This window comes from Dermochelys coriacea, chromosome 25 (genome assembly GCF_009764565.3).
Source record: "Dermochelys coriacea isolate rDerCor1 chromosome 25, rDerCor1.pri.v4, whole genome shotgun sequence".
Taxonomy (NCBI): domain Eukaryota; kingdom Metazoa; phylum Chordata; order Testudines; family Dermochelyidae; genus Dermochelys; species Dermochelys coriacea.
Genome location: NC_050092.1, coordinates 10662427 through 10685933, shown reverse-complemented (window position 1 = coordinate 10685933; position 23507 = coordinate 10662427). Strand labels below are relative to the sequence as shown.

The following is a 23507-nucleotide window of genomic DNA, read 5'->3' as shown; positions in this document are numbered from 1 at the left end:
AGTACAAACATTCACTGAGCAAGACACCTCCAGAATTTCATCTCTTCCTCTTAAAAACCTGAGCCAATGGCGCCCTCTCGTGTATACAGATTAATTTGATGCTTAGGCATCTATGCAATAGCCGCCTTTTTGTGCGAGACCAGATTCTTCTGTTGTGTTAACTGTTGGCTTCAGTGGAGTTATCTCAGGGGTGAATTAGACCCAGCATGTGCAGAAAGGAAAAATATTCTCAAACCACCACCTACATACACAATCTGTTCTTTGCGTCTCATGTTGATGGGTGAATGTATGTGTGGTATTGTGGCATTTGCCTCTTATTATTTATATAACAATAGCACCTACAAGCCCCATTCATGATCAGGACTCCACTACACTAGGCTCTGTACAGACATAGGACATAAAGACAGTCCCTGCCCCACAGAGCTTACAATCTAAGTAACGTGCCTGGCATAGAGCTATTTTCACCATCGTGGTTTTTCCCCCTAACACTGTGGTTAAAAATAGCCAGCACTTTCTAAAATAAAGGTAGGATTCTGCGCGCACACATGAATACTTAACTTTGCCTCATATAGGTACTCTCGTGTGCAAAATTAAGCAGTTCATTAGTGTTTGCAGGATTGGGGCTTTTAGGCTGTTCTGAGGCTTTAGCTTATTGCTTATCAGGGCACTTGGAGAAACAGAGCAAAAGAACTATTTTTTCTCTGTTACTTAAACCACCCTTAACTCTCAAAAGTGCCAATATCTGAAGTTAAAATAAATTAGCAGAGGTGATCGAAAACTTTCCACTGAAAAATTATTCTGACAGTGGGGTTTTTTGTTGGAAATTTACACTTGAAACACCATCCAAAAAATAATTCCTGCCCCCCCCAAGTTTTTGCAAACCAAACCTCTCACCCCAATTTTGATTTTCAGAGGAAAATTTTCAGTTTTCAGTCACTGAAAAAAACCCAGATTCTAATTTTTGTCAACATTTTTCACAAGGAGAAAAAAATTTACCAGCTAGCTCCACCAATTTGAAAACAGTGCCATCCTCCCACAGATAAGCACATCACCGAACCACCAGCACACGCGGTAATAAGACTCACTGGAGAGGACAAGAACTGAATGGAGACGGATTTCCCTTCTCTGCCCTACACAGGGTCAGTTCAGGACCCTGTAGAGGCACTCTGGCTGGGTGGAATTGGAGAAAAGCTTGCTCTGCAAGTTCCCAAGCTGTCCCTGTTTTGTGCATTGACAGTCCAGGGGCCTCATGGCCTCTATCCAGAGGTGCTGGAACTAGGGGTGCTGCTGCACCCCCTGGTTTGAAGTGGTTTCCATCAGATACTAGGTTTACAGTTTGGTTCAATGGCTCTCAGCACCCCCACTCTGCAAATTGTTTCAGCACCACTACCTCTATCTGGCACCTTTCACCAGCAATACACTCACTTCTAAAAGTTTTTTAAAAAATTATTTTTGTAAAGATAAGGTGGATCTATGCATAGGATTTTTTCTTTGTGTACCGCCAGAACACTGGGGCCCTAATCTCATTGAGCAATAGCATAAATCATAATAGCCATTGGTGCTATAATTCTGTAACAACTGGTTGCTGCATCCTATTACCATGCCTTAGACTCATATATATTCTCTGTGCCCTCATCAGTCAGAGACTTCCTTTCACAATGCCACCTGATCTATATACATCTTGGGCCAGATTCTATGCTGCACCTCTTAGTGGATGCAGATCAGAAGACCCAACACAGAGGAAGCAAAAGTAGATTCATGCCTCCCAAATTCTGGTCTGATGTGGGGTAGAGGGGATAACCCTGTGGAGTTGTCTGGCAACCCAGAATAGTTGGAACATAGAGTGCTCCTTCCTGCCACTACCAGGCCCGTGGGTCTGCCCTACATTATATCCCTTTGCCAAAGGCTGTGAATGGAGGCAACGTAAGGCCTTATGCTACATAGGAACCCACCTGCATGGGGAGGAATTTTTGGCTGGTGGATCTGGCAATGTTCTAGACCCTTTAAGGTGCTGGAGCAATGTTAAGGCCCAGAAATGGGGCTCTTGTCTATGCATGGATAGATTAGATTAATTCATAAAAAAAATTTATATCTGAGGACCAATCATCCAATGGGTCAAATCCTGAGGTTTGTCCTCAAAGCCAAAACCTGCCCTCACATGTTTTGCAGGAGATTTCAATTCTTCCCTAGATATTAAGGGGAACGGTGTTCCAAAAACTTTTCTTTAAAAAAAAATTGAAATTTTGTTTGTTTCATATATACATTCAAAGTAAATACACTGCACTTGTTTCCCAGCACTACCTCGTCCCAGCTGCCAGCCACAGCTGAAATTGGCAAGGGATGGTTTTATTCCTGACCACCAGCTAGCATTTCCATGGAAACATAAATGGTAAAAAAGGGGGAATTTGCTTTAACTGTTTCTCTGCTACCTAACATGCCAGGCACAAGGGAGAGATGAATCCCAGTGCTGCCAGAAGTACTAGGAGCATGAGCACGCAGCACTGGAATTTGAACGCCATAGTAAAAAAATACTCTTTGACAGCACAGGTGCTGGAGTGGCAGCATCAGTACACCACAAATCTGTCCCTTGAAGGAGGAGGCTGTACTGGCTACAGTGGCTAACAAACTTTGCTCAGCTGAGAGCTACCTTCATAACCCGCTGTGTGCCTTGGTACCTCTCCTAATTGACCAAAATTGTGGTAGACTGAGAATACGCAGAGGTGCAGCCGATAAAGACTGCAGATCCCAGCATGCAATGCTCTTATTGATTTCAGATCAGAAGCATGCCGGGATATGTAGTCTCCATGGAAATACCTCTGTATTAACGAAGAGAACAGACATTAGCTAAATTATGGAACTCTGTGGGCAGAAGTGAGCCCAAGGACACAAACTGGTAGTAGCTCCATGAGTAAGCTCTCCTATCAGTCAGAACATTGTCCTTCCACAGTGTCGTTTATAAAATAGGTATTATGCAGAATGTGTAAACTGCAGTTGAAATACTACTCCATCCAGTTACCAATACGCCTTCAATTCCTGTTTCTCACCAACATGCAGCTTTGCGGTGGGGTTGTCAGCTGCTGCACTCCACCCCAGAGGTGGCTGCATTTCAGTGGCAGATGAAGTCACTCTTGTGCTTGCTAGCATACATTTACAGAGAAAAACTCACTCACAGATGTGAGAGGGGTGCTGGTGCTGAGTGGCCACATCGAGACGAGCATCACATTTGCCAACAGAAAAATCGAACCCCATACCAGACGCCAGAGCCCTGGCAGTTCAGTCAAAGGAGCCACTCCCACTGCTGTGCGTTAGCACCTGGCTGTTCTAGATGTTGAGGCCTAGCGGTAGTGGGAGACGCTGTCATGGGGGACTTCTTTTGTATCTGAGACCAACAAGTAGACAGGCCTCTGTGCAGACCCTACAGAGCCCAGTAGGCACAGATAGTGGGATACCCCTGTCCCTGTGCAGCCCCCTACGCCTCATGTCCCTGTGCAGCCCCCTACGCCCCTGTGCAGCTCCTACACCCCATACCCCTGTGCAGTCCCCTATGCCCCTGTGCAGCTCCCTACGCCCCATATCCCTATGCAGTCCCCTATGCCCCTGTGCAGCTCCCTACACCCCATATCCCTGTGCAGCCCCCTCACCCCATACCCCTGTGCAGTCCCCTATGCCCCATACCCCTGTGCAGTCCCCTACGCCCCATACCCCTGTGCAGTCCCCTACGCCCCTGTGCAGCTCCCTATGCCCCATATCCCTGTGCAGCCTCCTACACCTCATGCCCCTGTGCAGCCCCCTACGCCCCATATCCCTGTGCAGCCCCCTACACCCCATACCCCTGTGCAGTCCCCTATGCCCCTGTGCAGCCCCCTACGCCCCATATCCCTGTGCAGCCCCCTACACCTCATGCCCCTGTGCAGCTCCCTACGCCCCATATCCCTGTGCAGCCCCCTACACCTCATGCCCCTGTGCAGTCCCCTACGCCCCTGTGCAGCCCCCTACGCCCCATATCCCTGTGCAGCCCCCTACACCCCATACCCCTGTGCAGCCCCCTACACCTCATGCCCCTGTGCAGCTCCCTACACCCCATATCCCTGTGCAGCCCCCTACACCTCATGCCCCTGTGCAGTCCCCTACACCCCTGTGCAGCCCCCTATGCCCCATATCCCTGTGCAGCCCCCTACACCTCATGCCCCTGTGCAGCTCCCTACGCCCCATATCCCTGTGCAGCCCCCTACACCTCATGCCCCTGTGCAGTCCCCTACACCCCTGTGCAGCCCCCTACGCCCCATATCCCTGTGCAGCCCCCTACACCCCATACCCCTGTGCAGCCCCCTATGCCCCTGTGCAGCTCCCTACACCCCATATCCCTGTGCAGCCCCCTACACCTCATGCCCCTGTGCAGCTCCCTACGCCCCATATCCCTGTGCAGCCCCCTACACCTCATGCCCCTGTGCAGCTCCCTACGCCCCATATCCCTGTGCAGCCCCCTACACCTCATGCCCCCATGCAGTCCCCTACACCCCTGTGCAGCCCCCTATGCCCCATATCCCTGTGCAGCCCCCTACACCCCATATCCCTGTGCAGTCCCCTATGCCCCTGTGCAGCTCCCTACGCCCCATATCCCTGTGCAGCCCCCTACACCTCATGCCCCTGTGCAGTCCCCTACGCCCCTGTGCAGCCCCCTATGCCCCATATCCCTGTGCAGCCCCCTACACCTCATGCCCCTGTGCAGCTCCCTACGCCCCATATCCCTGTGCAGCCCCCTACACCTCATGCCCCCATGCAGTCCCCTACACCCCTGTGCAGCCCCCTATGCCCCATATCCCTGTGCAGCCCCCTACACCTCATGCCCCTGTGCAGTCCCCTACGCCCCTGTGCAGCCCCCTACGCCCCATACCCTTGCGCAGTCTTCCCCCCCCCCACTACCTCCTATACCCCTGTGCAGTGAGGGGACACAGACCCTAGGCAGGGAGTCGTTCCCTAAGCCCTCCTGCTCTTCCCCCTCCCCTCAGAAGACCAATTAGCTCCTCCTCCCAAAATATTTTAGCCCCTCCCACTTCCTCGGGAGCCCCCCCCAGTGGGCGTGGCTATGCCCTCCAGTAGTTCCCTCCGCCCCACCTCAACCGTCTCCCCTAAAGCGACTCAAGGCCCCACCCCTCCAGGCAAAGAGGCTCCGCCCCCTCCCTGTGGGCTCCCAGAGGCCCCCTCCCTCAAGACTCTCAGCAGCTCCGCCCCCCTCAGGAGTCGTAGAGGCTCCGCCTCGTCCCACCGCGAGCGCCTTTCGTGCCCGCTCGGCCGCCGTAGCCGCGCCGTGCGTCGCCCCCGGCCGGGTGGGGCGTGGCGTGGCGTGGCGTGGGGGGGAAGATGGCGGAGGCTTCCCCGCAGCCGGGACGGTATTTCTGCCATTGCTGCGCGGCTGAGATCGCTCCGCGCCTGCCGGTGAGGAGGGCGCCGCGGCCTGAGCTGGGGGGGAGCCTGGGCCGGGTGAGGGATGAGGCATGGGGGGGCGGCCGGGCCGGGCCGTGAAGCGCGGGGGGGGGGGCGGTGAGGCGCGCGGGGGGGCGGCCGGGCCGGGGGGGGGCGGTGAGGCGCGCGGGGGGGGGCGGCCGGGCCGGGTGGGGGCGGTGAGGCGCGGGGGGGGGGGCGGCCGGGCCGGGGGGGGGCGGTGAGGCGCGGGGGGGGGGCGGCCGGGCCGGGGGGGGGCGGTGAGGCGCGCGGGGGGGGGCGGCCGGGCCGGGGGGGCGGGGGGGGGCGGCCGGGCCGGGGGGGGGCGGTGAGGCGCGCGGGGGGGCGGCCGGGCCGGGGGGGGGCGGTGAGGCGCGCGGGGGGGGGGGGGCGGCCGGTCCGGGTGAGGGGGGTGAGTGATAAGACTGGGGCAATGGGGAGAAGTGGAGGCAGAGAAGGGGGCTAAAAGAAGAGGGGAGCTGGGATTGGAGGGGTCGGGGAAAGGGTGTAAAAGGATCCCATAGGCTGGAGGGGAAGGGGGGGGTTGTACTGGGCGGGGTTTGGGGAAGCCCGTTTGGGAGGGTGATGGGCTCTGTGTTGGGGAAAGGGGAGGTTCTAGCTTGCTGGGCGTCCCCTTGCTGTACCTGGGTTGGAAGATAGCAAAGGGGACTGGAGACTCTTGGGTGGGGAGCAGGAGGGTGAAGAGGATTTTCTCTCTCCCCCCCCCGCATGTTCTGGGGTGGTGGGGAAGAGTGGGATCCTGCTGATAAACTGCAAGGTGGTGGCTGTTCCCACACACCCTTCCCCCAGGCTTTCAAACTGGGGCAACTTGACTGGGAGGGTGACTTTAAATGTTTCAAGGTAACTTATACTGCAGAATGTTTGATCAAAAGATGCCCCCACCCCAAGACTGCCTACAACAGATACCCAGAGAAGGTGTCTCCTGGCACCTATCCATGCCTCTGGGTGGTTCTTGCCCCACTGCCCTCATTTAAGTAGAGGGAGAGGTTCTAAGTGACGTTCTTCCAAATTAAAGCTGCATGCTTTCTACTCTATGTGCACCAGAAAAACCCCAAACAAAAAACCTAGGATGTGCGATAGAGTTCTTCCAATTATCAGGAAGATTTCCTGTTAAGTCAGTGAAGACACTCTGAGTGTAACCCTTAGAGAAAGTAATGCTTTGGAATGTAGAAATGGGCAACTGTGAGGCAAACACAATAATTTCACTGACCAGTGCAGGAGTGTTTTTTGCACTCACTGTAGTGCTTTAACGATGTGCTTTGAGCTCCAACTAAAATGCCCATGCATCTTTACTTGTTAGGAGAGAAACATCCTCCCCCCATAATGGTGAGAAAGAAGTGCTGATTATTGGCATGAAAGTGACTTTGATAAAGCAACATGTTTGACCATGACTTGTAGGAAATCCATTCAAGATGTGTTCTATTAATGAGTTGCCAAATGTCATCAGCACGTCAAGTTTGTTTTTTTGACGTTAATGAGCCTTTTCCTTGATGCTGAGTCTTTTTCTTCTGAAACTCTTAACATCATGCCAGGAAACTATTTGCAATAGAACATTTATATACACTTTAGTGAAATTCATTTGTTGATCCGGTGTACAGTGAAAACTCAAGTTGTGCCATGAACTTGGTAGTAGGTGAGTTCCAGATATAATACTTGACATTGTAGTAGAGCGCTTAGCAGCTGAATATCTCAGGTCCCTATAGACATGGTGCTAAATATTAATCCTGTATTACTGGGGAAATTGAGCCCTCAAACAGATTAAGAAACTTACCCACAGTCATAAAAACATCAGTGCCAAGGTTGGAAATAGAACCCACTTCCCTACTCTAGCCACTAGACCATGAGGCTTCTCACAGTTGTATTGCTTCTAGGGAAGTCTTTTTAAATCGTGTGCACAAATAATCCAGTTTAATTCATATTTAAAAATCAACCCAGAGCTTCACTGTGTATTGTAAATGTGTGCTGCTGTCAGTCGTTCCCTTTACTAGAGTAATTCACAGGCCTGTGACTGGTTAGTTGGTTGTGCTGGACTCCTTTGTCAAATCATCCTTCTAAGAGTTCAAATCTATATAGCATTTTATACAGTGATAAAGAGAGCTTTTACCACACCCTTTGACTGGGGTTTTGGAAGGAGCAAAAGGAAGTTAGGTGTTCAGTTCTTATTGGAGTTCAAAGGGAATTGAGTGCCTAACTCCCTTGGGTCTCTTTGAAACTCCCAGTTGTGAAGTCTGAGTTGCAGAATCCTACCAAAAATCTATCTTCTGTTAGGCTATATCTATACTACCACATTTGTCGGTACAGTATAACTTATGTCGTTCAGGAGTGTGGGGGAAAAAAAACCACCCTTCTGCGTGACAAAAGTTTCACCATCAGAAGCGCCAGTGTGGACAGCGCTATGTCGGCCGAAGAGCTTCTCCTGCCTCTCTTTGGGGGTGGTTTAATTACACTGACAGGAGAGCTCTGTCCCATACTCAGACAGCAGCTACATGAGAGATCTTACAGTGGTGCACCTGCATTGGTACAGTCCGCTGCTGTAAGTTCTCTAGTGTATACTTCATCACGGCTATGTATACAAGACTTTGAGATACACAAGTCTCTTTTTCTGCCACAGACCTGATGAAGAGCTCTGTGTAGCTTGAAAACTTGTACCCTCCACCAATGGAACCTGGTCCCATAAAAGATATTCCCTCGCCCACCTTGTCCCTCTCGTATCCTGGGACCAACATGGCTACAACACCATGGCAAGCTATCTTTTCGTGTCAGACTTTACACCTAGTGCCAGCAGATTGTGCAGAGGACTGTATGTTTATCTTTAAATGAACTAGAGGAAAGCTTACAATTTTTGTTTTGTTTTGAGGGGATCTAGATTAGTTCAATGATTGTCTAGAAATTGTAACAGGCTGCTGAGAAGGTTGTCAAATTATTTTTAAATATAAATGAAAATGTCTCCTTTAAATCAGTTGCTGTTCAGCTGCTACTGTAGCACTGCTGTGATGCTAACTGTGAAAAGATTCTGCCTTTTCCTGATGTTTTTTTTAACCCCCCTAAAATTGCAAAAATACTTGTTTTGTTGTTTTTGATTTTTGTTTGGTAAATACTCCCCCATTTCAGTCTGTATCTGGTTTAGCTTTAATGTAAATACCAGCATAATGGATGTTCTTCAGGACATGATCGTTGTAAACAGCTGCTGTTAGACCCTTCCAGTGCACCCTGATGCTTGATTCTCCAAGTGTGGTGTGTCTGAATATACCCGGATAACTCTTTATATGGAGGAGATTTTTTTTAGGTGTGACTATCAAATACCACGTTTTATTTTCTAGTCTGATTATGTTATAACTGACATTTTTAACCATAGCTTCAGACTCATTAACTGGGTGTCGTTTTCTTTCCCGGGTGACAGCAAGGATTCTGCTGATATTTTGACAAACTACTGTTGAACTGGGAGGTTAACATTTTTGTTAAAGCATGTTTAGCCCACAGCCTTTAATCTGAGCATCCAGCTCTCCAGATAACTCCTCAATTCACTAGCTGTTTGATAAAAACTTTTCTGACTGTTTTAAAATCAGGAAGGAATGTTTATAGCAAGGTTTTTCTAGATACGCCACCTTAGACTTGTGTCAAGCACTGGTTCATAAACTAACCAAGGACAGGGCTGGTTGTTGCTTGAATGGAAGACTTTGAGGAAATCCAGTGTGGTGATGCAGCTGGTGACGCTCATCTTTCTGAGTCAGCAACTGGAAGTACTCTTTCTGAAATATATAAAACTGAGACCTTTAATCTTTGGTCTCATTAGAGATTCCATAGTGCTTTTCGAAACATGCTGAAGACAGATTTCTTGGCCAGATTCCAGCTTAATTAGTCTACCTACCTACAGTTCTTCCTGCAATGTTATGTTGCTGTGTTCTTTTAAACACCTGCTGTTTCACTTCTGGGATAGCCGCACTTGAGCAGTGCGTGAAATGAACCCTTTGTATAGCTGATCTGTTCTTCAGCGGGATGAAAGAATTGGATTTATATTTTGTTTATATACAGTTTAAGAGCTAAAAGGCTGATATGCTCCTGCTAAATACTCTTGAGCTTTGAGAGGATGGGTAGGGAATTTGGTGGTGGTTCCTCCCCTCCCTTCCCCCCCCGCTTCCCCCCCAAAAAATCCTTCCTCCCAGATATATTGGTCACTAGCCTTGTGTAATACACTAAGTTGGGTTTCCTATAACTATTGGAGCAATCCTTTTGGTGGTGAATGCAAAAGTTGTCTGTCTCCTAACATAGCTCAGTGCTGAAAATCCAGGTTGTTGATGCTCAAGAAGCTGGTTGTTTCAGAGGTCCAAATTAGGAAGGCCGCTCTTATTGATGGCAAACTAAGTTGCCAGAGTGGAACTGGCACTGCATGTGTTACAAAAGGAAAGAGTCTAACAGTTTGAAAAGCAGTAAATTTTGGCAATTGTGCTGTTCCAGCTGCAAAAGAATTTGCTGATTGCTGTATTCAGAACTGCCTGTTGGCAAAATTATATCCCTCTAATAGGAAAGCTGAGAGGAGCAAATCACTTGCTTCTCTTGATCAGGCTCATGGTGCTGAGTGTGGAAAGCAATAGATTAGTTTTGTAAATTCTTATCCGAATGGGGCATTGATGGAAATTGAGTAAATTGGCTGACGTTTATTTCAAAGTCAGAGAGACTGATCCAGTTTTCTATAGACTCCTGCCCCTGTGTGCTGTTAACCAACTCCCTGGGAGGCATTTTGGTGAGGTAGGAACACATTTGAAATACAAATTGTGGGAATTTTGTAGAAACATGACTGCAAATCTAAAGAGAGTTCAGTGTGGGAGAGGAGGCAGCTGTGTCTGTTAAGTGGTATTCACTGACAGTTCCTACAGATGGGTGATGTCTTGCTGATTCCTTATTCTCTTGAATAGAGACAACATCAAATGGATTTTGGGTGTTGCTGTGCATAGCTAGGGTCTTACAATGTTTTGGGTTCCCCCCCCCCCATGGCTTGGGGAGGGATAGGCCATTTGCATCCTGTTCCTTTTGGGAATCAGGTAGCTCGGCTCCTAGGTGGAATATCTTTGAGCTTGACTACACTGTCCCACAGTTTGGACTAAAGGGGTGTGAATAGCAGTGCGCACCAAAGTGCTGTGCTGTAACTCCCCCTGTGTGGGCACTTTGGGTGTAAATGTAAAGACCCTGAGTTCACACTAATTTAGTCCTCTTGGACTTGGCACCTTTAAATTCATGCCTGCAGTGTCCACATGGGAATTATAGCACAGCACTCACTGCTATTCATACCATCTTAGTTCAAGCTGCGGGTTAATGTAGACATGCCTTATGTTCTAATGAGTGTGACAATCCCAAAAGTAAAAGTGGTAGGGGAAGCAGCATCTGCATTTTTAAAAAGATAAACTCGGGTAAGCCAGCTATCAATATCAGTGGAATTAGCAAATTCCACTTTGGTCGTTTATATTTTGCCTGCCCTAAGTGTCATGTTTAGTTCAAATTGGGCATGGTACACTTAACTTCCTCTCTTCAGCTGCACTGTATTGTATAGCATTGTTGTGTGCAGTTATTTGTGGGGGCTCATTTTACTGACACATGATTCCTTTGTATAATTTTAAGCCCTTTGAGTTTCTTCAGTCTCAAAGGGGCTGTCGAATTATCAATAGTCATTAAACATAGCCGCTTTGTTAAAGCTGGGAATAAACAAGAAAAGCAGGTGTGTAGAGAAGGAATCCGTTACTCTGAGAAGGATTCCTGATTCTGAACATGCAGTCTATCTGAGCATTATAAACGATCCCATCTTAAATTGGGAGCAATAGAGGTAGACCAAAAGAGCTTTCTCTAATGAGCATGCAGTGAGGGAGGTTATTTTAGTGTTTGTGTTGCAGAATGACCTCCTTATGTCTCCTTGAAGCCTCCACTGGTATAGCTACACTGCAATTAAAACCCATGGTGGGCCCATGCCAGCTGGCTGGGGCTGTGAGGCTTCTAAATTGCGGTGTAGACATCTGGGTTCTGATTGAAGCCCAGGCTCTAGCACCCTGCAAGGTGGGAGGGTCCCAGAGCACAGGGCTGCAGCCAGAGACCCAATGTCTACACCGCAATTAAACAGCCTCTCAGCCCCAGCCCCGCATGCCTGAGTCAGCTGGGTTGTCTAATTGCAGTGTAAAGTACTCTGTGTGGTGAAAAATCCCAGATCTTGTTAGGTATTGCTTTCCTCTTAGTTCTTCCTGACCTTGTAATTGGCAGAAACAGTAACTCCACATTGTTTCTCTTTCATTCTGACAGTTTGTCCTCTAGAAGCCATTTGAAAATCAACACGTATGCGTGCTGCCTTGCCAGGAAATCCAGTGGTTTTGCTTTCACTTCGCCTGTGACTACATCAAAATCTGTCATCTTTCTAATGTTCTGTCTGTGCTGGGGGTTAACCAGTGTTATCTGAACCACCTTTAAACCATGCTCCAAACAGATTCAGGCTTAAGTTTGTCTGGCCAGTGTGATGAAGAGCTAAGTTCCCTCTAAGCTGTGTAGTAGCCACATGGCTGTGCGGCAGGCTATCAACGGCCACGCAGGCGGGGAGAGGAATCTCTCCCCCGGGCTGCTGTGATAAGAGAGGGCTGGGGGGAGTCCTCTCTCCCCCGCTCCTCCTGGGGTAGCCTGCACCCCAAACCCCTCATCCCCAGAGCCACCCTCCTACTTGAAGCCCTCACCCCCTGTACCCCAACCATCTGCCCCAGTCCTGAGCCCCCTCCCACACCCTGAACCCCTCATCCTTGACCCCACCCCAGAGCCCACACCCCCAGCCGAAGCCTTCACCCTTCTGCCCCAGCCCTGAGCCCCCTCCCGCACTCCAAACACCTCAGCCCCATTGCCGCCACACAACACCTCCGTATTGGTGGACATATCAAAATTCATTCCATACATGCATGTAAAAAATTAAAGGGAACATTGGTGAAGGCATATGCTAATGGTTTTAAAACTGTTATAAAGACTGCTTGATTTTCTGTGGTCTATAATCTAATCTCTGCATAATAGAATGCTTTTAAAACATGATTTGATAACAATTTTGCCCTGTTCACACTGACTAAGGAAACTTATGCCTGAAATGGTTTTATGCAGCATTTAAAACTGGTTCATGTAATACCGTGTGGAGACAGAAGAAGGGTGTAGCCATGAGTCTCTTAAGTAGAGATTCTTTTTACAAAAGGGTGAGAAACAAGCATGGAATTCTGGGATTTGTAGCCTTTAGTCATAAAAGGCACAGAATAAGTTCAGCCAGAATTCCTGAAATCTCAATTGCTATCAGAAACTAAAGAATGCTCCAGAAAGTGTGAGGTAGAAAGGCTGCCTATTACATTTGTAGTTAATCCAGCTGTACCTGGGGAAGGATAGTAAGAGTGAGGCTGTAAAGTTTGGAATTTTCTCTGGAATTGTTAACTTCATGTATTGTTACATGTTGGTCCTCATTGTGAAAGTTGGTGTGGCCTGCATGAACTAAGACCAATTTCTAGTTAGTCCCCTTAAATATGAATAATTTGAGCTCAGTGTTACATAGCACTGCAGTGCTATGTGTCCTACCTTATCTAATCCATAAAGGTGGCTTCCTCCTTCTCCAGGACTTAGAGCTCCTGCTTGTTGCCAGTGACTCAAAACAGTGAATTCTTTGGTACTTAAAGCATGGTGGACTTTGGGAAGTGGCGCACTGCCTGACTTCACCTCTTAGTTTATTCTGAGTGCACAGAGTCAAGTTTTCTGTGCCTTATGCCTGTTGGCTAGCTGGAAAATCCATCCTGGAGAATGGAACGCAGGGTTTTTCTCCATTTCTCCATATGGAAGATATTATCTGTAACTCTTTTCTAGCACTTGAGTTTCTCATATAGTTTTTCTCTTCTATAGGATTATATTTGCCCAAGGTGTGAATCTGGTTTTATTGAAGAACTTCCTGAGGAGCCCAGGTAATGTGCTGTTCCTGAAGGATACCGTGAACATTGACTTGGAATCTTCTCTGTTCTGTTTTTCCTGGGGTGGGAGATATTACAAACTAAGGGGACCAGTTGGACAACCTCTAATGATATTTGGCTTTTCGCAATGACAACGTTGGGGGCCCAGCTACTTGGTTTTTCCAAGGTTGTAACATACTTAACTCGCACAGTCTGTGTCCACAAATAAGTCAACATGTTTCCCAACCATGAAGGTTGGAAGCCTGACATCCTGGCTAGTGACCTGTGGACCATTCAGAGAACTTTCTGCAGTTTTGACTGGACTTTCTCTGCCCTGTGCTGATGGGCTGCTTGCTCCAAACCCCTCTCTTCCCCCACAGTCTCTTATCTTAGCTTCACTCCATACTTCTTTTCTCCCATGCCTTGACCCTTCATCCCCCTGCCCTTTTCTTTGCTTTTAACTGATCCCCTGCTAACTAACCGCCCCCCCCAAAAAAAACCCCCACCGTGCAACTTAAATCCCATTTGCTGCCATCACATTGTTTACTCTGCTTGTATGTTCTACCTCTTCCCCCACCCTGCATCTGTCTTGTCTAGTTAGTTTGTAAGCTCTTCAGGGCAGGACCGTCTACTATTCTGTGTTGCAGGGTGCCTAGCACAATCGTGCCCTGGTCTTGGTTGGTCCTTAAGCACTACCAAAATATATATATTAATTTAAATGAAATAGTAAGCATGACAGTAGCTGATTTCTAACAGTTTTTCTGCTATGTAGACAGTAGCACCTAGCTGTGGGTTAATCGGCGGTAGCTCCCCCCTCCCCAAAATCAGAGAGCATATGATGTCTCAAAGGGCACTGTGAAGAAACACCCACTATTATCCATACACAGAGCAGGAAGCAGTGATACACACATAGTTGTACAGGATGTGGTTTTTGTCTTGTAAAAAATGCTTTAATGTGTGGACGTGCTGACCTGTTTTGGCTGTAATGGTGTGTTTGCCAGTGCAGGTCACACGCAGTGTGATTCTTGGTCTTGACTTGCAGAGAGAGTGACCTTGAGATTTAAACAATGCTAGGTGACAAGATGTTAAAGAAGTCCACTTACTTATACGTTTAAGAACAAACAAGTCTCTGCATACATCAGTTGTATCAAGTGTTCATTAGTTATTCTTTGGATTGCAGTAGGTTTTTCTAAACCCATGAAGAGGCATAGCTCCATCCTGAAAGGCAGCACTGTCTGGTAAATGGAGCTAGAAATCGTGCCTAGCTAATCCTAGCTTTGAGAGCGACTTGCTGTGACATAGGCAGAGTCACTCGGGTGTTCTGAACTTCAGTTTACTCTGCTGTAAAACCAAGATAACATTTGGCATGCACATGGGCCATGAGGAGTAACGCTCATGGCTTTTTGAAAGCATAGCGCTATGTATTGTTCTCTTGTAATCATTTGCTAACTCTCATTCTCTGACTGGTCATGTGATTTTGCAGTAGGGGGAAAAAAGAGGACTGGTTCTGATGAGTGGGTTTCCAACAGCAGCATTAAGCATGTTTGCATCGTTGTCATGTTGTCATCCTAAATCTTACTCTCATGTTGCTCCGGAGAACGTAGCTGAGTTGCCTAGGGGTGGAATGGGTAGAGAATGCTTGGCTGATGTAACAGGTGGTTCTTCCCTAGCAAAGTTACTGTTCTGCAACTTCGTGAGATGCGTACGAGGTGGGTGATTGAGGGGGGAGGAAGGTCTGAATATTCAAGGAAGTAAGGGACAGCGAGGGGAAAAAAAAATACATGAGCAATTGTGGTGGAAAACAGCAGCTGATGAGAAAATGTGTTGCCTGTGAAATGGTTTTGCACAACTCGTAAAGTGGTGTGATGTCTGTCCCTACCAAGATCCCATCCCTGGCTTCCCTCTGCTGCAAAAGCCTTTCCATCTACCCTGTGCTGTTGCGAGTCTGCATTCCTGAGGCTAACCAGTGCTGTTCGCTCTTCTCAGGAATGCTGAGAATGGTTCCAGCTCTTCCACATCGACCAGCGATCAGAGCAGGCATCCATTCGAGGTGAGTAATAGCCGCTCCCCATCCCCTGCTAGATTGTTGTTGGTTTTGTTTTTTTTTTCCTTGCCATTGAATCTGAATATTTTCTGCAGGCAGATCATTTTATATTGTCCCCCTGGATTCTGTCAAAGTTTAGAGGTAAATATCATCCAAGTGCCGCTTCTAGAACTCTCTAAATAGCCTGGCATTCTTCTCAGTGGACAGCTGAGTTTTCCCCATATCCCGTTTTTGTTAGAGGAGCCATGCTGTGGTATATTGAACTGTTTATCTGGGCATGCCAGGGTCACCGTTTAAAGAGTCGGCAGTTGACACTGTGTGGCAACTGAGGCTTTCAGAAAAATAATGGTTATTTCCTAAGTCTAATTTCAGCTGATGCTGTCTGCTCATTGCAGAGCCTCTGCTCAGCACAGATCCCTCAACTGTGATGCTGGAGCAGTCTGCAGAGTCTGGCTTTGTCTCATCAGAGGCCTTTGTTAGTAGAAGAAAAAGCCGAGCTCTCTCCTTGTGACCAACCTGCCTTGAATTCTCTTCACCACAGAACGTAGATCAGCACTTATTCACCTTGCCACAGGGCTATGGCCAGTTTGCCTTTGGGATTTTTGATGACAGCTTTGAGTTTCCTGCCTTTGGATCCAGTGGCCAATCTGAAGACAACAGGGACTCCGAGAACCGGCGGGAGAGAGAACACCAGTCTCGGCACAGATATGGTGCAAGGCAGCCCCGAGCCCGTCTCACTGCACGGCGTGCCGCTGGCAGGCACGAGGGAGTCCCTACGCTAGAAGGGTGAGAAGTGCTTTCTAGTGCTCCCTCAGTGCACAGGGCTTGCTTTTCTTTTTAAGGTGGTTTAGCTGTGAACCATAACATTTGTTCGTGTTATCCATTCACGAGGACTAGTCCCTTGTTAAACACTTCCTGCATGGAGTTATTCTCCTTCACAGATGCCTTACTTCCTATGCAAACAGCTGCTTTTGGGAGATTACATTTCAGCTGGAATAGAACCCTTATCTGGCCTGTATCTTGAGTGAAACTGACTTGCTGGCTGTGGTTTACCTATACTCTACAATAGGTCATACCGCAAAGAAGGGAATATGCCTGGGAGCTTTTAACTAAAAGATGCCCTAGACTGAGTAAGCATCTGTCTGCCCTGATTCTTTTCCTTGAGCATGGTCACTTGTGGGCAAAGCAGCATGAAAACCAGCTGATATGTCCGATTGCTGGTGAATTTCTCCGCTCCTTACAGTCAGCAGCTGGAAATGATGCTACCTCCCAGGCCTATGCTAGAGAGTGGATTGACTTTTCTCTAAGTGCATCTCAGAGACACTGTCCACTTCCCACCTTTGTGTAGAAAAATGGTCCTCTCTGAATAAAATCCTTCGACTTCTTCCTGTGGCAAGAAATAAGTAGTCACTAGGATGCAGTTGCACCTTAAACCGGATACTATGTCTTACCTTTCATTCCCTCTGATGATACCACAGTATTTCTGACCCACTCTGGACTTCAGGGCCATTTGTGGGATTTAATGGATCCTAGTTCTTCTTTGATCTTGATTTTTGCTGTCTTTCAGAATCATACAGCAGCTGGTCAACGGCATTATTGCACCTACGACAATACCAAACCTAGGACTAGGCCCTTGGTGAGTTGGAGTTACAGGCTACTCTACCTAAAGGTCTGGTTGTGTGCAGCCCCAGTGGAGACTAAAACCCTGTTGTCTTTATTCTTAAAGGGGAGTCTTGCATTCGAATCCAATGGACTATGCCTGGGGTGCCAATGGCTTGGATGCAATTATTACACAGGTAAACCTGGCACCTGATCTATGCCTCTGCCACTGGGGGATGCTCATGTGCAGTGGTTGGTACTGGGGTGGAACCCTTTCTCTAAGAATCTACCCATCTCCCTTCCATAGAGGGATAGCACTGACATCTGGTTTGGTTAGTAGGGACTCGCAGTCCAGTATGTCTCCAAACCCTAGCGTTGAGTCAATGTGTGTAAAAGTAGCTACATGAGGCACTGGGGTTTGCACTCCATTGCCAGGGAAAATGTCTTTTGTTTCATGATTCACGTGTCTTTAAACAGAGCCCTCCTCCTTGTGCATTTCCTTTCCCCTGCAGTGGCTTATCCTTTCAGTAACGATTTCTTAAAGGAAGCAAAGTATTTGAAAATACAGGCTCTGTGCCTAGTGGGGAACAGTATGAGCAGAAACATGTTTCAGTCAGGGCTTGGCTGTGGTTCCAGCAGACAAGCATGTTCTCCTCCTGTCTGCTGCAAGCTGACAACCTGTTTTATGGCTGTTGGTGATTTAGGGAGGTAGAAGAGAGGGACCGTGCTTGATTCTGCTCCTGGTATTCCTCACGGTGTCTGATAACAGGCATCCATTAAATTAAGAGGAAATAATTCCTTTAGCATATGTTTGGCAAATGGAATTCACGGCTGGAGAGTTCTAAGACCAGTTGTCATGACTGGGGCATGGGCGGTCAGACCTAGTGGTTGGAGCAGGAATCTGGAACTAGGAAGCAGCCCAAAGTAGGGAGATCCCAGTTGTAGGCACAACTCCCTGTTCCTGTGCTGGATTTGCATAGAAGTTGTGAACCAATCGGATTCCAGGACTGGAGTCCTCTGCCAGGGGCTTCTATTCTGGCAACTGCTAGCAGGTCCCTGGGTGGCAGGTTGGAACTTACTAGCTCCTAAGAGCCCTGTGGACCAGGGTTCAAGACTTGTGGTCCCCGTTATCAATACACATGTTACATTTTGTGCTGAGGGGTGTCAGCTGGTCCATTCAGAGGTCGGGGTGGAATCTTTCTCCTCGATGCAGCTCTGCAAAGTTGCCGAGCTCCATGGTGGGGAGTTAATATTTGAAGCATCGGGAATTAGCCAGCAGTAAAGGTCGGATACACGTGACAGGACACGGTTAGATGGCTCAATACCTTGGCCTAACAAATCCTATGTCCCATCCAGCCAGTGTCGTTGTCCTGTACCATATGGCATTTTGTCTTTCAGTTATTAAATCAATTTGAAAACACTGGGCCGCCTCCAGCAGACAAAGAGAAGATCCAAGCGCTCCCCACTGTTCAGATAACAGAGGAACACGTAGGTACGTCCCCTGCCTCCTTCACTGAGGAATCCAACAAAGAGCTTTCATGTGGTTTTTCCCTTGGGATTTTCATGTTAGCGACTTATCTGTCGTAGAGCAAAAGAATTCCAGAGGCAGAACTAGGCACAGGTCTCTCCTTCTCCTGCCTGAACAGAAGTACTGTAAAGCTGATACATTTGCAATAGGCCGTTAACTGCCTCATCTTTATATGTGTCTAGCTACATTAACTTCTAAAGATTGGAGCCAGCACAGAAATTGACGGACTGTCTCAGTCTCCCAAGTCTGCAGCCTGTCTTGGAAATGAGAGGTCTTTACTATCTCCTGAGCATTGTCGCTTTTTAGGGGAATCTCACACCCAGTGGCACTGCAGCGTAGGACTGGTGGTGTAGAACAGCCGGCAGCATGGTTCCCACTGCCTAGAGATCTGCTCAGGCCTCATTTTAAAGCCTAGACCCAACCTGTTGAGTTGTTTTCATACCTGACCCAAACCTGATGCTTGTAGTTGGGTGCATCCCATTGGCTTCATTTCAGGTAGCAAGGCTCTCACTCACACTGCTGCCCCCACCTTTGCTGTGCCGGACTACGCTGTCTGGTCTCCACCCCCATGCTCCGCTCACCGCCCGGGAGGTTCTAGCTATGCCACTGCTGGGTGCAAACGGTACATGACACTTCGCACTCTGCTGGGGCTCCTTCCTACAGGACTGGGAAACCCAGTCAGAGGCATGCCCCTGCAGGGAGCGCAGCTGTCTGGCAGCGGCTTCAGACAGCCCCCCGCGCCTTTGGCCATGAGGTTTCCTGGCAGGCAGGCAGGACGGGGATGGAATCCAGCCCACCTGCCTGGCTAAGCCACCATTGTCCTGCATCTGCTGTACTGTTGTGTGTCTCTCCCACCCCTACCTGCACAGCAGTGCACGTGGGCTCTTGGTGCATTCCAAGCCTCTTCTCTGCATCCTGGTGCTGCCTGTCTTCCTGTTTGGGAGAAGTGCTCCTTCTATGGCAGAGCTGCGCAGCTGTCTGCCGACTCCTTCAGCCAGCTGCTGCCACCTCCACTGAGCTCTGGGGACAGGGAACCAGATCCTTCCCTTGCTCCCTCAGAGTCCAAACCCGAGTCTGAGAGCATCAAGTTCTTTTCATGCCTGATCTGACACCTGAAGTCAGATTCTGGTCAGGTTGCCAGCCTCTGCCACTGTGTCTTCTAGATGGGCTATAAGCAGCATTAGATGACACAGTGGTAAAAATGCACCCGGTGGGGCTGCAGCAGTGTAAAATTCTCCTGAAACTGTCAGTGCTGGTGCAGCCACTGCATGTAAAAATCTCTTGGGAGCAGCGAATAGTGTTTGCTGGCTGTCATAGCCGTGCATAATAAAATGCTGGACAGACTGGCTTACAGGAAGAGAGATTTGAATCTGTTAGGGTTCATATAGAATTAGGCCTGGCAGACTTTGATTTTTATTTTTTATACGATCAGTGTTTATTTTTAAGCTTTTTTTTTTTTTTTCAGTTTTTATTGATTTCAGTTTTCACAATGGTGGGGAATGATGGGAGGGATCGGTCAGTACTTTAATGACGGTATTCATTGAGACTCAAAGTTTAGTTTTATAATTGTTAAAATACAAATTGTCGACCTCACCTGTCAATATACAAGATGAAGTTCCTTAACTCAAATTCTAATAGGTTCTCAAACTGCCTTTTTCTTTCTTTACCGGTGTGTCAATTTTGATGATTGTTTGATTGATGGAAATATTTTTTTGTGGGTTTGTGTGTACAGTGACATTGACGTTTAAAAATAAAAATCGAATCCTTCCTAGCCTACACATGATACACTGGCAGCAGCATGTTGAGTAAGGGAGAAAATATAGGTAAGGAAGGAGAGGAATTTGGGAATAAGGTGGAGAGATACAGGCAGCTATCCCAAATGGCAGAAGCTCTGGAGGCAGTAGTTTTCTCCCCAGTGCTGGGGAGACTGTGAAAGGCCAGATGACCTAAGTCAGGAATAAAGAGACTCGGTCAGGTGAGCTGGAGCATGTCCGTGGCGAGTTTTCAAAGCTGGGCAGCTCTGAACCAATTTCTGAACTGGCTGGGAAAGACAGCGCTCATTCTGTTCCCAAGCGGTGAATGAATGATACCCAGTCAGCCCTCTTTATTCTTCACTTTGTGGTTTTGTGCCTTGCAGGTTCCGGGCTTGAGTGTCCTGTATGTAAAGAGGATTACACACTTGGTGAAAATGTCCGGCAATTACCCTGCAATCATCTATTCCACAATGGCTGTATAGTCCCCTGGCTGGAACAGGTTAGTTACACCAGTGCGCGGATCCCTTTGATGCAAGGGGAATATTATACTCTGGACATGTTCCATTATCCTGTTCCCATCGGTAAATATTTCTATATTCTGCTGATACCTGAGCATGAGCAGCGTTTTGCCTCTGAAGAAGGAGGTAGGCAGTAGCATGACCGGCTGTTACTTACGCTGTTCCCATGTCCTATGTCTAATCCTTTCTCTCCTGACTCTTTTTTAAATTTCCAAAGCACGACACATGTCCCGTGTGCCGGAAAAGTTTAAGTGGACAAAACACTGCCACGAATCCCCCAGGACTCACAGGGATGAATTTCTCGTCGTCGTCTTCCTCCTCCTCCTCCAGCTCACCAAGTAATGAAAACTCATCAAACAACTCATGAATCCTAGTCCAGCCCCTGTCCTGCGTGCCCTGTCCATAGTCCTTCCTCCCTAGCCAACGTAAGCAACTAAGGGCCTTCCGGAGCGGAGCAAGGGGGGGAACCAAAACGCAGAAATTCCCTCACGAGGCCCCTGGTTCATCAGAGACGAGACACCTCCGGCTCTCCAGTGGGAGGAAGATCTCTGAATTCATCGTGTCGCTGTGTGGACTCTTAAAACTGTTGTGAAAGACCATTAAGCTTCACAGATTGGAAACCCAAGGTGCTGAGCTATTGTCTGCAACTCCAACTGGGGGAAGGTGGTTTGTATGGTTTTGAGATTCTGCTCTTTATATTCTCTCCCCACCCCCCGCTCCTCCATCCCTTATGCTTTGACGTTTTAAACCTTTAAAATGACAGTGTAACAAAATCCGGTTTGTGCCGAGGATCTCCAGGTGGGGAGGGTGAGTGAGGGTCAGGGAGTTGCCACAGAAAATGTGAACTCTTGGAATAGACCGAGCTATCCAGCCTTCCCTTGCCACAGTCCCTTTTTGTTTTCTTTATAACTTCACCCTTCTCATATTCAACACAGAAAGGGTTTTTATAATTTTAAATTATTACTGCTGTTAAATAAATGGACGTTTCAGCTCAACAAGAAGTTATGCATGATTTGTGGATAAATACAGGGTAAGCTTGTCTGAGTGCTGTACGATACCTTCTCAGTGGCAAGCCAGTCTGCACTGAGATCATTGGGCCCTCCTTCCCTCCCCAGTATATGCTGGTACACTGTGACTTCTTTAGCACAAGGTTCCTGCTGACCAACGCCCATGTACCTTGCCAGCCTGCAAATCAAGCGCTGTGGGATAGACACTTGCAGCATCTTTGTTCGATTTTTGTATTTCTACCCCGCAGTCCTGCCGTTCTCTCACCCTGGATGCGGAATGTTGGCTGCAGGACTGGATTCGTACCAGAGCGAGGACCAGCCGAACGCCATCGTGATCAGATAAAATACAGAGCAAGTGATGCTTGGGGAAAAAAATGTATTTCAAAGCTACTTCAAAATACAGCTGCTTTAAAAATCCCCAGGAGCTTGTGAATCGGTTTCCTTGCAAGAGTTGGTTTGCTGTGGGGAAGGTAGCGGCGGGGGGGGGGACGGGACTTTTGTCCTACTGTTTGGGGGGGGGGCAAGTTTTGATTTGGTATGAGGTTTTTTAATAAGCTGTTTTGCTCTGGAGAGAAGAAGTTGGAGCGGGTATGCTCAAAGTTACGTTTTCATGGGTTGTGGTCAGGACATATTTCCTTTACTGTTCTGATCACTTTAAAACTTCAGCTTCAGTGGTGGATGGTGTGATTCTGAAGGCATCTATAGTAGGAACCTGTGTAGATGAGGGTTTTCCAGGCCTGCCTGCTGGAAAGAGGGACCTGCCCCATGTAAAGGGGAGGTTGTGACACAAGCTGTAGCTGGAGGATTAAGTGAAGCAACTGATCCCATGGAAGACCCCAGAGAAGCACCGTGGGGGTGTGGATCCAACTGAGCTCTGAGGCTGCACAGTCAGCAGGGAGCTAGGTGGGAAGTCGAGCTGTCGGACCATAGAAGATGCTGTCTGTGTCTTCAGGGTGAGAGGCAGAAACTTATTTCTGGAGTCAAGTGGAGGAGTCTCCAAAAAAAAAAAAAAAAAAAAAATCTTCTTGAAAGCTGGCCACACTGGCGTGGTCTGGCCTTAGAAGGAATCCTGGAGTCTTTGCATCTCTCACCACCATGGATCTCGGCTATGTGTGTTGAAGGCCTTCACAGAAGTGTACGTGGGGAGGAAGATGGGTAAGGAGTCTGCTGTAGAGATCCTTTTTCCTCCAGGGCGGGACTGTGTGGCAAGGTGCAAGAGCATTTTCTCATTTCCAAGGCCAGGTTGACCGGTTTTACCAATGTAGCTATGTCAGGAGTGGAGGGTGTGGGGGGGCGAATCACCCCCCCCCCCCCCAAACTCACGGCTTTGCCAGCAAAACCTTTTGTGTAAACACATCTTATACCGCAAAAGGGACTCTTGCTGGTCTAGCTCATCTCATTCAGGGAGATGGTTTAACTACACAAGCAGAAGAACTCCTTTTGCTAGTATAAGCTGCATCTTCCCTAGGGGACTTTGCCCAAAGCTTTTGTAGTGTGGACTAGCCCCAAGTAATGTGAGGTTTTTAACAGAAAGAATCTGTCATACCCTGCAAATTCACAGTTGCAGTTCTGTGTGTTGCCGGCAGGTGGAGCAACAGGCCCAGAGGTGTCAATCTGGTTATGGCAAAGCTAAAATGTCCTGAGAGCTGAAAAGATGATT

General features: G+C 48.1%; 1 protein-coding gene across 1 annotated transcript; it reads left to right on the top strand.

The window, feature by feature from the left end:
• The first annotated feature begins 5146 nt into the window (after nucleotides 1-5146).
• Nucleotides 5147-21835, top strand: RNF126 (ring finger protein 126). The gene is made up of 9 exons (XM_038384434.2): nucleotides 5147-5436; nucleotides 13354-13412; nucleotides 15384-15447; nucleotides 15983-16227; nucleotides 17009-17077; nucleotides 17168-17237; nucleotides 18439-18532; nucleotides 20706-20821; nucleotides 21058-21835. The coding sequence occupies exons 1-9, from the start codon at nucleotides 5362-5364 to the stop codon at nucleotides 21205-21207; spliced, it is 942 nt and encodes a 313-aa protein (XP_038240362.1). The 5' UTR covers nucleotides 5147-5361; the 3' UTR covers nucleotides 21208-21835.
• Nucleotides 21836-23507: the final 1672 nt, after the last annotated feature.

Bases quoted from the DNA above. Each gene is read 5' to 3' on its own strand.
- RNF126 (XM_038384434.2), top strand. From the start codon at position 5,362: ATGGCGGAGGCTTCCCCGCAGCCGGGACGGTATTTCTGCCATTGCTGC. The intron at 15,448-15,982 runs GTGAGTAATAGC...TCTTCACCACAG, and splicing joins AGAGCAGGCATCCATTCGAG to AACGTAGATCAGCACTTATT. The intron at 17,078-17,167 runs GTGAGTTGGAGT...TTATTCTTAAAG, and splicing joins AACCTAGGACTAGGCCCTTG to GGGAGTCTTGCATTCGAATC.